The sequence below is a fragment of the Siniperca chuatsi genome, linkage group LG13 (genome assembly GCF_020085105.1).
Source record: "Siniperca chuatsi isolate FFG_IHB_CAS linkage group LG13, ASM2008510v1, whole genome shotgun sequence".
Classification (NCBI taxonomy): domain Eukaryota; kingdom Metazoa; phylum Chordata; class Actinopteri; order Centrarchiformes; family Sinipercidae; genus Siniperca; species Siniperca chuatsi.
In genome coordinates, this window is record NC_058054.1 from 2,867,838 (window position 1) to 2,881,947 (window position 14,110).

General features: G+C 40.2%; 1 protein-coding gene across 4 annotated transcripts in view; it reads left to right on the top strand.

The window, feature by feature from the left end:
• The window catches only part of kcnq3 (potassium voltage-gated channel, KQT-like subfamily, member 3), a 132,808-nt gene extending 119,565 nt beyond the window's left edge, over nucleotides 1–13,243 (top strand). For all 4 annotated transcript variants that reach the window (XM_044219806.1, XM_044219807.1, XM_044219804.1 and 1 more), the window contains 4 exons: nucleotides 2,800–2,931; nucleotides 3,023–3,118; nucleotides 3,481–3,568; nucleotides 4,287–13,243. In XM_044219806.1, coding sequence (XP_044075741.1) covers nucleotides 2,800–2,931; nucleotides 3,023–3,118; nucleotides 3,481–3,568; nucleotides 4,287–4,991 — 1,021 coding nt within the window. In that variant the 3' untranslated portion in view covers nucleotides 4,992–13,243. The remainder of the gene's footprint in view (nucleotides 1–2,799; nucleotides 2,932–3,022; nucleotides 3,119–3,480; nucleotides 3,569–4,286) is intronic.
• The last annotated feature ends 867 nt before the right edge of the window (nucleotides 13,244–14,110 follow it).

Genomic DNA, 14,110 nt, shown 5'->3' on the forward strand with positions numbered 1-14,110 from the left:
TGAAACAGCATTTAGAGCTTTTTTCGTCCATGAATCTTGATTGTTTGAAAGTGTAATGTGATATTGTTTTATGCCATTCTTCTAAAATCTGTTATTCTTTTATTGTAATCAGCTTTTGTATTGTAGCTGGAATAAAGAACAGCATAAACCCAGACAGCACTCAGAAAGCTCTTAGCAGCAGCTGATAATCTTGTATTTGCTGACCTCCAGGTTTCTTTTTCTTGCTGCAGTGATGTAGAAGTGTACTCCAGGGTCTGTCAGTACACCATGACATCACGGTTGGGTGTGGTTTCAGGTGCAACAAAGCACGCTTCCGGCCACACCCAACCATCACCCATCATGATGCTGGGTGTGGTCAGAGGTGAAACAGGCTGGAGACTGTCAACCAGAGAGGGCAGAGAAACACTGCTTTTAGCCTGGTGTTAAGTTAAAGGTACCCTATGGAGTTTCTGATCACTACTAGTGCTAGTGTTTTTAAGAGTGGTTCCCCGTTTTGTTAAAATCTTGTACTTACACAAGGATGTCCATGCATGTGCACATGTGTACCCAGGAAACACAATACACACTGATGGTTTCAAGCTATCCCACTGATCAGCAGTTTATGATCGTAACGTACAAAGAAATGTAGCAATGCACCAACAAAGGTGGGGAAAGAAGAATACTGCTAACACGCAAACATGATGTAAACAATCTAAGTTTCAAATTTTTCCATGAGGAAGGAAATGCACTCGACACGTTTGTTAGACCTAAAGGATACACTCAATAAGTTTTGGTGAGTAGCCCTGAATGTAAACATAACTTTGTTTACAAAAATCTCTACAGTGTACGTTTTAAATTACTCTTGAATAAAAGAGAAAGTTTTAGTTCTGGATCTGCATGAGAATACACTTACTGTAATGATCGTGTGGCTGATTTTTTTCTTTGAAATAAGTGTGAATAAGTTTGTCAGACAACACATTTCACAATGTTAAGAAACCGTCACGCTGCACCAAAAACGAATCAGTTCTATCTTGATCCTTGGCCTAACTTTCCTCCAAATTTCACTTAAGTTAATTTTTTATATGTCTTGCTAAAAAAACAGACAAACAACATAGGACAGAAAACAGAACCTCCTTATGAAGGTCATTTTAAAAATGTTTGTTCAAATCAGGATAAACAGTATCTGAGAAATAATCTGACCCAGCATTTGATGCCAACTTTCAGTACCTGACTGTTTAAAATGCTACAGACAAAATGAGATTGGTGCTCAAAAAGTATGGGTGTTGGATGCTGCCTCAGTCATTACAACAGGAGTACAAGGGTGAGCAGTGGAAACCAGAGAGTGTAGGCACAACTCACTCAAGCTTACAGTGTGCTGGTAAATCTATAGGCCACACTGCTGACATAATGCAGGAATTCAATCTAGCGTGAGGGCCGGTGAGATGAGTGATTAACCCTGTGAAAGTGCTGCTTCCTTCCACACCATTATTTCGGGGCTGAATGGGTCTCTGAATGGGATGCCCAGACCTGGAGGGTTTTAGTTTCAGGACCCAAGACTTTCTGCCAAACACTGAAGCTCATGCAGCAGCCGCTCACTCAGGGAAGAGTCGGATTCAAGTCAGCCCAAAGTGGGAGTTCTGTGGGACAAAAGAAGGAGCTCAGTGGGTGGCAGGGTGGACTCAAAGTTGAAGATGACTTACAAGGAACTGAAAGATGGCAGGTTTGATCCCAGGTACAATCAGCAAGAGTTAAATGGTGAATGCACACCAAAGACTTGGTGCTGGCCATGGATCATAGGTACAAACATGTAAAGTGTGAACTCCGACTTGCCCTTTAACAATCGCTGACTCAAATATCACATGGATGGCCAATGTTGGAGCAAGGTGCTGGTTTTTGAAGTGGTTGGGATGAGGGTCAGATGCTCCAAATCTGAGGCCATGTTACTCTACCAAAAAAAGGTGGATTGCTCATTCCAAGTTGGAAGTGGGTTGCTGTCCCAAGGGAAGGAATTCATGTATCTTTGGGTCTTGTTCATGAATGACGGTAAGATGGAGCACGGGATCGGCAGGCAGATTGGTGCTGCGTAATACTGGCATTGTACCAGCGTGTTGTGGTGAAGAGGGAGTTTTCTCTGTTTTCTGGTCGACCTACGTTACAACCCTCAGCTGTGCTAATGAGCTTTGAGTAATGACAGGAAGAGTTTGATCACAGATACAAGCAGCCAAAATGAGTGTCCTTCGTAGGGTGGCTGGGCTCACCCATAGAAATAGGGTATCCTTAGAGATCCAGAAGGACCCTGGAGTGTCAAAAGCATTTATGAGCAGCTCACATCTGCAGCCACGAGGAGCTGGTGGACGTGGCTAGGGAGAGAGATGTCTGGGCTACCTTACTTAGGCAACCCGGACCATGTTAAGTGCACGTAAATGGATGAATAAAGATTTTTACTGTGGCTCAGATCAAACAAATAATGTTACGGTCCAAGCAAGTTAAATTCTCAGATCCTGGGGCGTGCCAACAAATCTAACAGTCCAACAGGGCTGGAACAAGAGTCGTCACGTGGGTTGTAACAACAGGTTGTAATAATAATACACATTATTAGTACATTTGTAGATGAAATGGTTAGCACACCTGAAATGATGGTTATCATCCCTAATTGCTTTTGAAAACTGCGCATGCACAACAATGGTAAGTACAGTAGGTCAAAGTTGTACCAGAAAGTTGCTCTGCAACATCTAACATTTTGTCCACAGAGAGAATGCCATTGTTTTTCAAGTTTACTTTAGATTCAACAGTTTGAACATTAAACTGTTTGTCTCACAGGATCATGCAGTTTCTCTTGAACAAGAAGCGGTTTAAGGAAACTCTGAGGCCTTACGACGTCAAAGACGTGATTGAGCAGTACTCTGCTGGACACCTGGACATGCTCTGTAGAATTAAATACCTCCAGACAAGGTCAGTAACTACACTACAGATGAGGGAGTCTGTTTTGAGTGAAGCAAATATTTCCTCTTCCCCAAGCTCATCCTATTTCTCTTTCTTTAAGGATCGACATGATTCTTGCCCCTGGACCCCCCCTCACCCCCAAACAAAAGAAAACTCAGAAAACGCCCTTTGCCTACCCACCCAGTCAGTCACCCAGGTACTGTCACGCTGTTCATAGAGAAAACATAATGAATAGACAAGACAATGTTAAAAGATTATGTTGCTGTATTAGACTGTCTGAAAAAGAAAACTACTAACAACAGTGCTACAATAATGCTAACTTTGTATTAAGGCTATTTATTTTCATTACATTCAACTATGAGTTTATCTTGGTTACGTCTTTATCTTGTTGTTCTTATCATGTAGTACATTATATATTCTAGGAGTCTGTAAACAGTTCCAATGTTAAGTAAATTCTTTATTTCTAAAGCAGTTACTCTGTGCAGGTAAATCTTTAATTAATTTCCCCCTAACAAATGTTTGTACAGTCCACGTCTACTCAGTGTCCCTGTGTTCCAGGCATGAGTCCTACCTAGCCAAAGCTGCCTCCATGCCAGATGCCGAAGACCAAAGCATGATGGGCAGATTTGTCAGGGTGGAGAGACAGGTGAGGATTGGAACTGCAAAGCACCTTGTGAAATGCTTAGATAAGTAATGGAGTTTCAGACATGCTAATACATCTGAAATAGTTGTATCTGAACCAAAAAGGACTTTGAAGTGAGGCATTTCAACTTAGTCAAATTCAGATGCAAATCTTAAAAGATTGGGTACCACATGGTGCTGGTTCAATTCAAGCACAAATTGTGCTTTTAGAGGTTAAATAATTGCATCACTTTTGACAGCTTGAATGCGGATGAGGCAGAATTTTAAGGGCACTTCTTTGGGTGGAATAAATCAGCCAGACAGTCCATCAGCCATAGAACTTACACACCAGCATTTAGATCAGCAAATTTACGAACAAAAAGTCTTCTTTTCAACAGAATCGCCGCGACCAGTCGATTCGATCACAGAGACAAAGTCTTTCGCAATGTACTTTCATGTAGCACACAAATTTGCGCTGTTGACCAATTGCAAACTTGACAGTGCTGACCCATCCAGTTAAATTAATTTTTGCATCTTTGTACGGCTCAATTTTGCTGTTTCTGGTGTTTCCAAAACCGTAGCCTGAGTTTACCACTGAAAGCAGATATATTCAACCTATCACACAACCGTCATGGGATTAGAAACTTGTTTCCTTACTAGCAGTTCTTACTTTTCCTGTAGCAAATTTTAATAAAAACAGTTGATAATTAGTCTGTTGTTGATGTAATGTGTCTCTGTCTCAGGTGGAGGACATGGAGAAGAAGTTGGACTTCCTGGTGGACATGCACATCCAGCACACTGAGCACCTGCAGGTGGACTCTGCCGGCGCTACCCACATGACCCTGGAGACCTGCGACCCTACGGGGAATGGTGAGATCCGTCGGGTTTTCTTCAACTACGCTGAGGCGTTCCCGCACATGTCGTACCAGATGCCTGTCAGCAAAGTGAATCCGTATTATGGCAGAGGAAGAGGAGGTGGGGAGGGGACAGTGTTGGCTGGTGGAACCCGTGTCCCTTCAGACCATCAACCCCCACCATCACACCTCCATCAACGCCACCCTCCATCTGCCATCCCCACCTACACCGAGCGTCCTACAGTGTTGCCCATCAGCTCCCTGCAGGACTTGTCAGCAGGGCTGGGCAGGACCACAGGGGGGCGGGGGGGAGACTCGCCGCTCTCCATGCTATCGGTGAACCACGAGGAGCTTGAGCGCTCACCCAGCGGGTTCAGCATCTCTGGGGAGCGGGAGGGGGAGCAAGGGGAGGACTTGTCAATGGGGGCCGGCGTGGCGACCGGGGACGCCAGCTGGACGAGACCCAGACCAAGCTACCTGGCGGAGGAGGAGACAGACACGGACACGGACCCCTTTACACCCAGCGGGGGGCCCCTGCCGCTCTCCTCCACGGGGGAGGGGTTTGGCGATGCTGTGTGGAACACGCCGCCTTGAGAGGTGTTCGTGTGACCACACAGAAATCCACAACTCTGAGTTAAGACCTTAAATCCAACCCATGCCTCTAAACCCAAATCAGTTTGGGTCAAAGCCACACCTCTGGACCAAACCATTCGGAGGAAAGGTGGGTCTAATCCGCCTTGATGCTGCGAGGTCGTGAGCGAGGTCATCGACCTTCAGAGGCCACCGCTGATCTCATCAACTGACCGCCGTCCAGACAGAGAGCCATGGCATCGAGACTGCCCAAAAAAAGGGAAACCAGACAGTTTGTAAAGTAAAACTCTGTACAGCGCACTCTTCGCAAAAAGTTAGCTAAAATAAAAAAGAACATTAATATACATACTATATACACCCAAAAGCTTTATCGCTGCAAAGCCAACCGCACTGCATGTAACGCATGCGATTTTTAGTGTAGACACTGCAAAGTTCAGGATATCAGGAAACGGAAAAGGCGATTGAATGGTTACATATACTTGCTATGCCATTTTGTAACACTTATTTTTTATATGAATACATTTTCATTGTTTTTTGCATGGTTTGCATGATAATGCACCGTTCTAGGGGTGACGGTTGGAGGGTGATACTGGAACCAAAAGTCTCCTGTCTCTTTGTTTTGTTTGTCATTTGGTGAGTGTGTTGTGTTTCTGAGTGAGTGAGTGAGTGAGTGGGTGTGTGTGTGTGTGTGTGTGTGTGTGTGTGTGTGTGTGTCTGTGTCTGAGAGATTGTGAATGAGAGAAAGAGGGACTTGGGTAACAAAACACTGGTTAGTTGCTGGCAGTCATGTTTCACCATATCTGCTTTTCTCACGTTATGCTGTAAATTCTTTGAGGATCAGTTCTGTCCAGAAACGAGAATTTCTGATCCCGTCACTTTGCTTTCACACCACTGTGCTCTTGAGTTGTATGTCACCACTTTATACATACAAACTTTCCAGTTGAAAATATTAAAAATTTCGACAGAATTTGAAACACTAAATCTCTGCTGCTTTGTTGGCACATGAATTCAGGGATATAAACCACCTGTATGTCTTTAATTTACAAAGCTTGCTGAGCATCTTGACTGCTGACAGTTCAGTTTATCACTGCTCGAAAAGGATATGACCTGATGATCAAATTATTTATATTATCAAAGCAAAATAGTGGCTAAGACTCCTAAACCTAACACTAACTAGATACCTACATAAAAGAAATCATTTTAGTATCGCAAATTATTTTACTTTCACACACATTACTGTGTGCCAACTCCACCATCTGGCACCTGAATAATATCATACAACCGCAAAAGATTCTGCATTTGAAAATATAGTTCAAACGTGGCCAAAACAGCTGGTATTGTTGTGGTTAACCACTATTACTGCAGATAAAGAGTTAAAGTCATGAATACAAAACCACAGTCTCATCAAAAGTTAATTGTGTTAAGAGGTTCTTACAAGGACAAACTTTTTCTACAACAACGATACAATAAATTCAGTATAGTGCATGAAAAAGTAAACAAATACTAAATAGGTTGCATTCACACTCTGCAGCTCAAAGTCTTCTAGTTATTATTTTTGTCACAGATCTGATGTTTTCTAACAATAAACTCTGCACTGAGCTGCTTTTTTTTCTCTTTAAATCTTGACATGTGCTTCGTACAAAGTCACATTCTAAGTCGTGCCACCACCTCGTGACCTCGCGTTGAACACTCAAATTCGAATTTTTAAAGCCCTATTTGCACTGGACGATTGAGTTCCTCCAGAGATTTGTTATGGTACTACAGGCCATCTGTGTTTTGAATCCCCCCGTGCCATGTCTGAAATCTGTAAAATACAATTTCTGACACAAAATTCTTACCATAAACCACAAACACAGAATTCTGCATTTTTTCATTTTCTTCAGTGTACACAATTCTGAAAACTGCAATGAAAATTATGTTGAGTAATTAGGTTTTGAGTACAAAATTAGGAGGCTGGTCCAGCTACTCAGCAGCATACTCAGACAGTATATAATCCTCTGATTTGAGGAGGGAAATTCTTAATCACTCCAGGTAATTATAGTCCTGATGAAGTGGGGTATGCAATAATGAAATTAAAAGAACATTTACCCGCAAATCACTCATCTGAGATAGTTGCAATAAATGTGGCCATGAGCCAGTGTATGGATGTAACACTTGCCACAGCTCCACATCGCTCAATATCGGCATCAGACATCCAAACATCAGTTATGAACATTAACTTATAAACAAAATCTGTAAATTGGCAGAAAACCCTGCAGCAAAAACATAGCCTAAAGTTTACAAAAATGAATTCACTTTCTCTACTGTCTAACAACACGTCTTTATAGTTATACAAAGTAAAAAGATGGAACTTCATAATGTGCTTTTTTATCTAAATTTCTTCTCAACAAACACACATTACTGTATAGTTCACCGCTGCACTGCGAGCCACTTGAATGTCCAGTTATGAACACAAACTCACCCACTGTAAACGACAACACCACATACTGGAAAGACTGGAGGGACATGTAGAAATACTAGTGAGTGAGTGAGTGGCTGCAAAGGAGGACGTTTCTGATGTTGGTTCAAAGGTACAGACATTTTTTAAAAGAAACAACACGAGTCTGAGCACCACTTACTGCAACAAAAAGAGCTTTACAGAAGATCACATAAAGGCCTAAACAGCATTTACTACTTTAGATTTAGGACGACACAGATACTGAATGTAATATTTGACAACCAACTATATCTACACACATGGATTATTACACAGTTATAGCATGTTAAAGCACCTTCAGAGTCAGGGGAATTTTAGAGAGGGGCTTCCACATCGGGCTTCAACAGGAAGTTCAAATGCTTTTATGGTTTACTGTAACCTGCTTAGAGTGCAATCACGCCTACTGAAAAGTGGAGTTTGTACTAATTTTTGTAATTTGTTAGCAAGTTAAAGCTTGCAACAGTAAGTCAAATTGTTATTTAGCCAACAACAACCAGCTACAACCAACCAACTATTCAACGACAATTTAGCAAACCACAGTGACGAGTACAAACCAGCAGTCTTGCAACGTCTTTGCAAACCACAGCTTGAAACAAAAGTCACATGAGTCACATGGAGGTTGTTCATTGGATAAAGTTTTGGTACCCTGTCATGCTGCATGTTTAAAGATTTTAGCAGTCAAGTGGGTCAAAACAGATTTAAAGAAACAGAAGCTGTGTTCAAACTTTCTATTTTTTAAAATTTGTTTCTAGTCATTTTAAGCCATCATTTGGTCACATTTACTTGCAGTTTAACATACCTTGAGGACTAATCTAAAACAGTGATTAAAATGAGAGAAACTACGTTTGAAAGGATACTCCATCCAGAGCTGCGGGCAGTCCCTGGACTTGATAGGTGCCTGTTGTAATGTAGAGAAGGCCAAAAGGTTTGATCTCTCAATTTAATAACATAAACGTACCTGACCTTATCTAAATTGTCTGGATGTGGCAAACTCCACCCACCTGGTGTTCCAAGCAGGTTAAAACAAGCACTCCATCTTTGTTTGCAGCTCAGGTTGAAGCCCGGTGTGGAGGCAGCCACAGTCTGTGGAATGAACAAGGTGAACCAAACACTTCTTCTTATCTAGTTATCTTATTGTATTACAGTTACTATTACTTATCTTCTGCTACTGAAGCCCATTCAATTATATATTATAAAAATAAATTATCCTGCGATGCAGACACAAATTGTCACCACATATAGATCATAACACGATGACATGATAACATCATGATATATCCCTGTAGACATTCATTCATTGTGCCTCTGAAGCAAGAAACATCATTCAGAATGACTCCACATCGTCATTCTTTATTTAGTGTTTCAGTGCCACTTCATCTCAACATACACAGGATTTATGAATGTGAACTCTGTTTCCTTCTGTAGTGATTTGTCTTTTTTGAAACTAGCACACAATGCAGTCTTGCTTTTGTAAAATGCTATTTTGTAGCTTTGTGATGCTTTTGGCTCATTCCCAGAATTCAGACTCAACATGATTTCAGCTGCACAGAAATGTAAAAGTTGTAATGTTTCACTTTACACTTGTTTGTTTATTTATTTTTTTTATATCAGCTTAAAGTTTAACTGTTGTATCCATTCACAGTGGAGTTTAACGTCTCAACGTCAAAGAACTCGCTCTCCAAATTCATTGAACAGCAATGTTTTTGTTGCCTTGCACATTGAGTTGCATTTACAGAAAAATGTTCTGTGAATTACACTTACATTGCTTCCATTCAAAATGTTAACTCTTATTGCTTCCTTTCTAAATTTACAGGCATATATCCGTTTAAGAATATCACTGGAATTAACATTTTGTTTGTTAAAAAGTTGTCTTCCAAGACACAAAGATACACTGGGGAAAAGCGATGCTAGCAAACACAGTTGACCTTTGTCATGAAATTGAAATATTTTTCAGAATATTATTTATTTAATAATTTAAACAACATAAACCCGAAGTTGTTCTTCTCATGAATAAAAAGAATAAAAAAACAAAGTGTAAAGTTGCCATTGATGTTCATTGATTTGCAAAGAACAACCGCACAATCAGGATACGACACATTGCGTCTCCGTTTTAACAAGTCACTTTGTGTCGAGCCACAAAATTTCATGTACTTTATTTCCTTAAAATCAATAAACAAAATCTGCCAGCTATATGAGATTATTTCACCTGTTTCCAATACAAATAAACATGTTTCATCAATTTAAAAAATGTTTCTTCATATGAGATCAGTAATCTGCCTCGTTATTTCAAGACACTGATGTGCTTTTTTTGTTGGTTTCCACAAAACAAGTGAAACTAAATTTACAAAAATCGCCTCAGTGGTACCTAACTGTGTTCTCGTTTTAAGACTAAAACGGTCTTGAAAACTGAATATGAGACTCGTTGGCTTGTTAAGACAAGTGTGGGATGAGTGTGCACAAGCCTTTCCCTCAATATTTCAAATGGAGTGCTAGCATTACTTTTTACAGTGTAATACTGATTTCATTTAATTTCCTTTTTGTTTTTTACATTTTGTGTCTTATGGGGAAATATGCCTGGTGCTTATACTGTACTATTTTCTTTGAAGGCTTTGTGCTATTTGTGGCAACATGTTACTCCAAATTTTATTTTGAAAATTTCCTCCAATGACGTCTTTATGTCAAGCCTCTCCACTACAGGCAGAAGGTAAACTGCTAAACTGAAAAAAGTTCAAACCATGTGACCGAAATTCACTTGTTTTAAGCAGAACTGTGAAACTTTCACTTGTGTCCAATGCAAACAAGTTTGTTACAAGAAAAAAAGATCATTCCTTCCATAGCTTTGTCTTATTTTTCTGAATCAGTTGTCTGTGACAGACTGTTAAGTGAGGAACAGTGTGAAACAGGATGAAGAGTAACTCAAACGTCTCCAGTGGGAAATGTCCACGTGATAACTTTAATGACACCAGTTCCAGCCAGCACTGATGACTTTAGTTAGCCATTTACAGGCGATGTGAGTAATCAATACAGGAAAAAAGTGTTCAGGCTACAAACAGAGAATACTGTTCAAACGTGATTGACACTTCAGGCGTGCATTCTTGTTTGACCTCCCCAGGCATCAGTAAGTAGCGCAGCATCGTCTTGTTTACTGGAAAGAGCACTTTAACTGTTAATTTGACGATCAGCATTTTGCTGCTTTTATTTTCACACGTCAGTGGTCTGCCAGTGTGACAGAATCTGCTCTAACCATTCATGCACTGGTAAATTCAAGAATCTGGTTTTCCATTTTAAATATCTTAATATGCCATTTTAGCCTTTTAATATTCTTAGGTTTGAACTATATGTAAGAGGTGCTGTTTTATTTATTATAAATAGCGACAGAAAGATTATTTCTACTGGATTATTTTTGGGATTGACAGACAAAATTGTCCCCAGTGGTGTTTCCTCTTCGTCTTTGTGTAATATTCTCCCATGATTTGGTCATTTTTTCAGTCTTGTCATGGTTCCGGTACTAAACCTTTTCTTTAATACTTATTGTAAGGTACTGTACACTCCCTGATTGGGCTGTAGAGCCCAAAAGAGCCCCTAAGCCCCAGTTTTTGGACACTACATTAAATCAGGGAGTGTATCTTTAACCTCTGGTACCAGTACTTGTTGACTTGTAAAGATAATTTAAACAAAATGACAATATTTTGTTAATTGTGGTGGTGGTGTGGTGACTCACTCCAGGTGAATGAACAGGGAGGAAACACGGATTCAAAGTTGTAGCAGCCATTCACACTTTTTATCCTTCAGCTGTCGTGCAGGCGATTCTCTTCTGAATGTAGAAACAACACACAACTCGAAAATACAGCAGTTGTTTAGTAAGCAGGGAAAATAACTCACAAAAGGCTAAATACACATTTATTTCACTTCTACACACAGTATCACATGTCGGTACTGTTTTTTAAAATTCATATTTTGCTCGATGGATTCAATCAAAATCCGTCCTGTCTTTCAAAGCCATAATCCGGTCCTTACATGAAGCATGTACCTAAAACAAGCATTTCCAACACATTTCCACCCTCTTACACGTGTCATTTATTTTCTTTATTTATGTATGTATGTGCATTGATTCTGAATGAAAAGGAGCACTTTACGGCATCCGTGTAGAGGAGGGCAATACTGCTTGCTGTGATTATTCTGTTAAGTATGGTTGTACTCACTGTAACTGTATACCAAGCAATGCACTGATCGACACGTTCTACATAACCTGTAATTTTACGGACATTTTAATTGCTACAAATTATTTGTGCCTTGGCCTTTTACAGTACAGTTCTTTTCAATGTAATTTTTTTTATTTTGGTCATGCTTTTCTCGCTAGGGCTGTCACAATACAGCACAAAGCTGTTGGTAGGCCTAGTAGCTATGTGGAAGGCTGCATTTACACAGACAAAAAACCCATCTGAAATGTCTACGTTTTATCATACAGACATGACTCATCACGAGACAGAAAAAACACATTTTCAAACAGTTTTTGGAAGGTGCGTTTTCTCTCTCTTTTTATGGAGCTAGGCTAGCAGTTTCCCCTAGCTTCCAGTCTTTGTGCTAAGCTAGGCTAAACACGTCCTAGACCTATCTCTGTACTGCACACACAGAGACGAAACTGGCGTCCAAATTCTCATCTGACTCTGGGTAAGATGACAAAGCATAATATTTCCAGAAATGTTGGCATGTAGCCTATATTAAAAAGATCTTTGTCACAAAGTCCTCACTAAACAGGCTTTGGTTGTAACGCAAAGGCAGCAACTTGGCTGTAGGCAGATAATGCAGTCTAAGACATCAGATATAAGGAAAAGCCTCAGTTAACCTGAACAAAATGTTAGCTAGCTACTGTGACTAGTCAGCAGTCTTTTAGCAAAAACAACATTGTTAGTCGATTGTTAACATGAAAAGGCTAGCTTCTATAAGCTACATTAGCAAGTGTTACATTATTAAAGACAAATGTTTCATCCCTGTCTAGACAAAAGGAGTTAGCCACATGACATGTGAGTAAGGTTATTTTGTAGGGCGATTTTTAGTCATTTGCATTATCACAAATGTCAGTGGGATTTTGAATGAGGCTTTCTTACTTCTGGAACAAAACCTGAAAGTTCCAGTTTCACTACGGCTCTCTATACTGTAGGAAGCAACTTGAAAATGTGCCAGAAAACTGTAAACTGAAGACAGCGTGTAGCCGTAATTCAAACTAGCCAGATACTATGATAGCTAACTAAAAAAAACCCTGCACAACATCAAAAATAGCATACTTTTCTGCATGGTATCTGTTGATTTTTGTTGACAGCTAAGTACAGTAGGACCTGTGGACTTCCTGTATGGCCTCCTAGAGGACAGGATTCCACAGCAAGATGTGAGGGAAAATATGAGCCCGATGTTCACAATCATAGCTGCTGTTCTTGTGTAAATGCAGCCATTACACTTTGAAAAACAAAAGAAAATGTCTATAAACGTAGAGCTCGGACAGCTTCGTGTGAGTTAACTGACAGCAGCTTTTGGGGGTCAGAAACCGTTTTGATGTTCTTAGGTTTCATTTAAGGGAAGTTTGGACAACTTTACACTAGTGGCCTTCAGAGCTGTGCATCATTTTTCTCATTCCAGAAAAAGACTTGTCATTTCTATTCTGTATTAGACCACTTTGAATATTTAGTTTTGATGATATAATATGCAAATGTATTCTTACTTGATTTTTTTATTTTTTGTCTTTTCAATTGCACCAGTTATTAATAAAGTATTGAATTGAAAATTGTATGAGTGGGTATTGTATAAAGATGAGTGATATGAATATGAGATGAACTGTAATGTAACTGTTCCATGACCTTTAGTTTAGTTTAGTTTGACCTGGTAGTTTATCCTGAACTTTTAATCCTCAGAGATTTGAATTACCCTGTGACCTCGAGCCCCACCCTGAGGGCGCCCGGACTGTCGGTCGGACACGACGACACGGTGAAGGCGTCACTTTGGGCTCTGGGTCGTTGTGACGGCATTTCTCACTGTTTTCACGAGTTTTACAAACCAAACGATCGATCGATCGATGGAGAAAAGCATCATCAGCTGCAGTCCGATACAAACCGGTTCAACATGAGCTCCAGCTCCACCAGCTGCAGCAGCAACATCCTGCTTTCCATTAATGCACGAGGAATAATAACCTGATGATAGAATATATAACAGCACAGCAGCCACAGGGACGCTGCACTGCTTTAATGCTTTAAGCACTTTTTCCTGATTAGACTCACACACTTTCACTGAAGTAACATTTTCAATGCAGGACTTTTACTTGTAACTGTACTTTTACAGTGTGGTATTCGTACTTTTACTTAAGGATCTGAATACTTCCACCACTGGTCGTAGTCAGAGTAAAAGATTTCCTGGAAAAGTATTTAACAGAAAGGAGTTAAACCTCAACCCAAACAGAAACAACATTTTGAAAATATTCCTTCACGTTAGTTTAGGGTTCGTTCACGGAATAGCAGCTGAACATACAATGGACTGACGAATCACAGTTTAAACCTATTCAGTCTAACCATGGAGCAGACTGCAGAGGGCCCAAAGAAAAACGGGTTCCCAAAATATTTAGAGCCCAATTGCAAGTACAGTTGTGGTTCAAAATCAG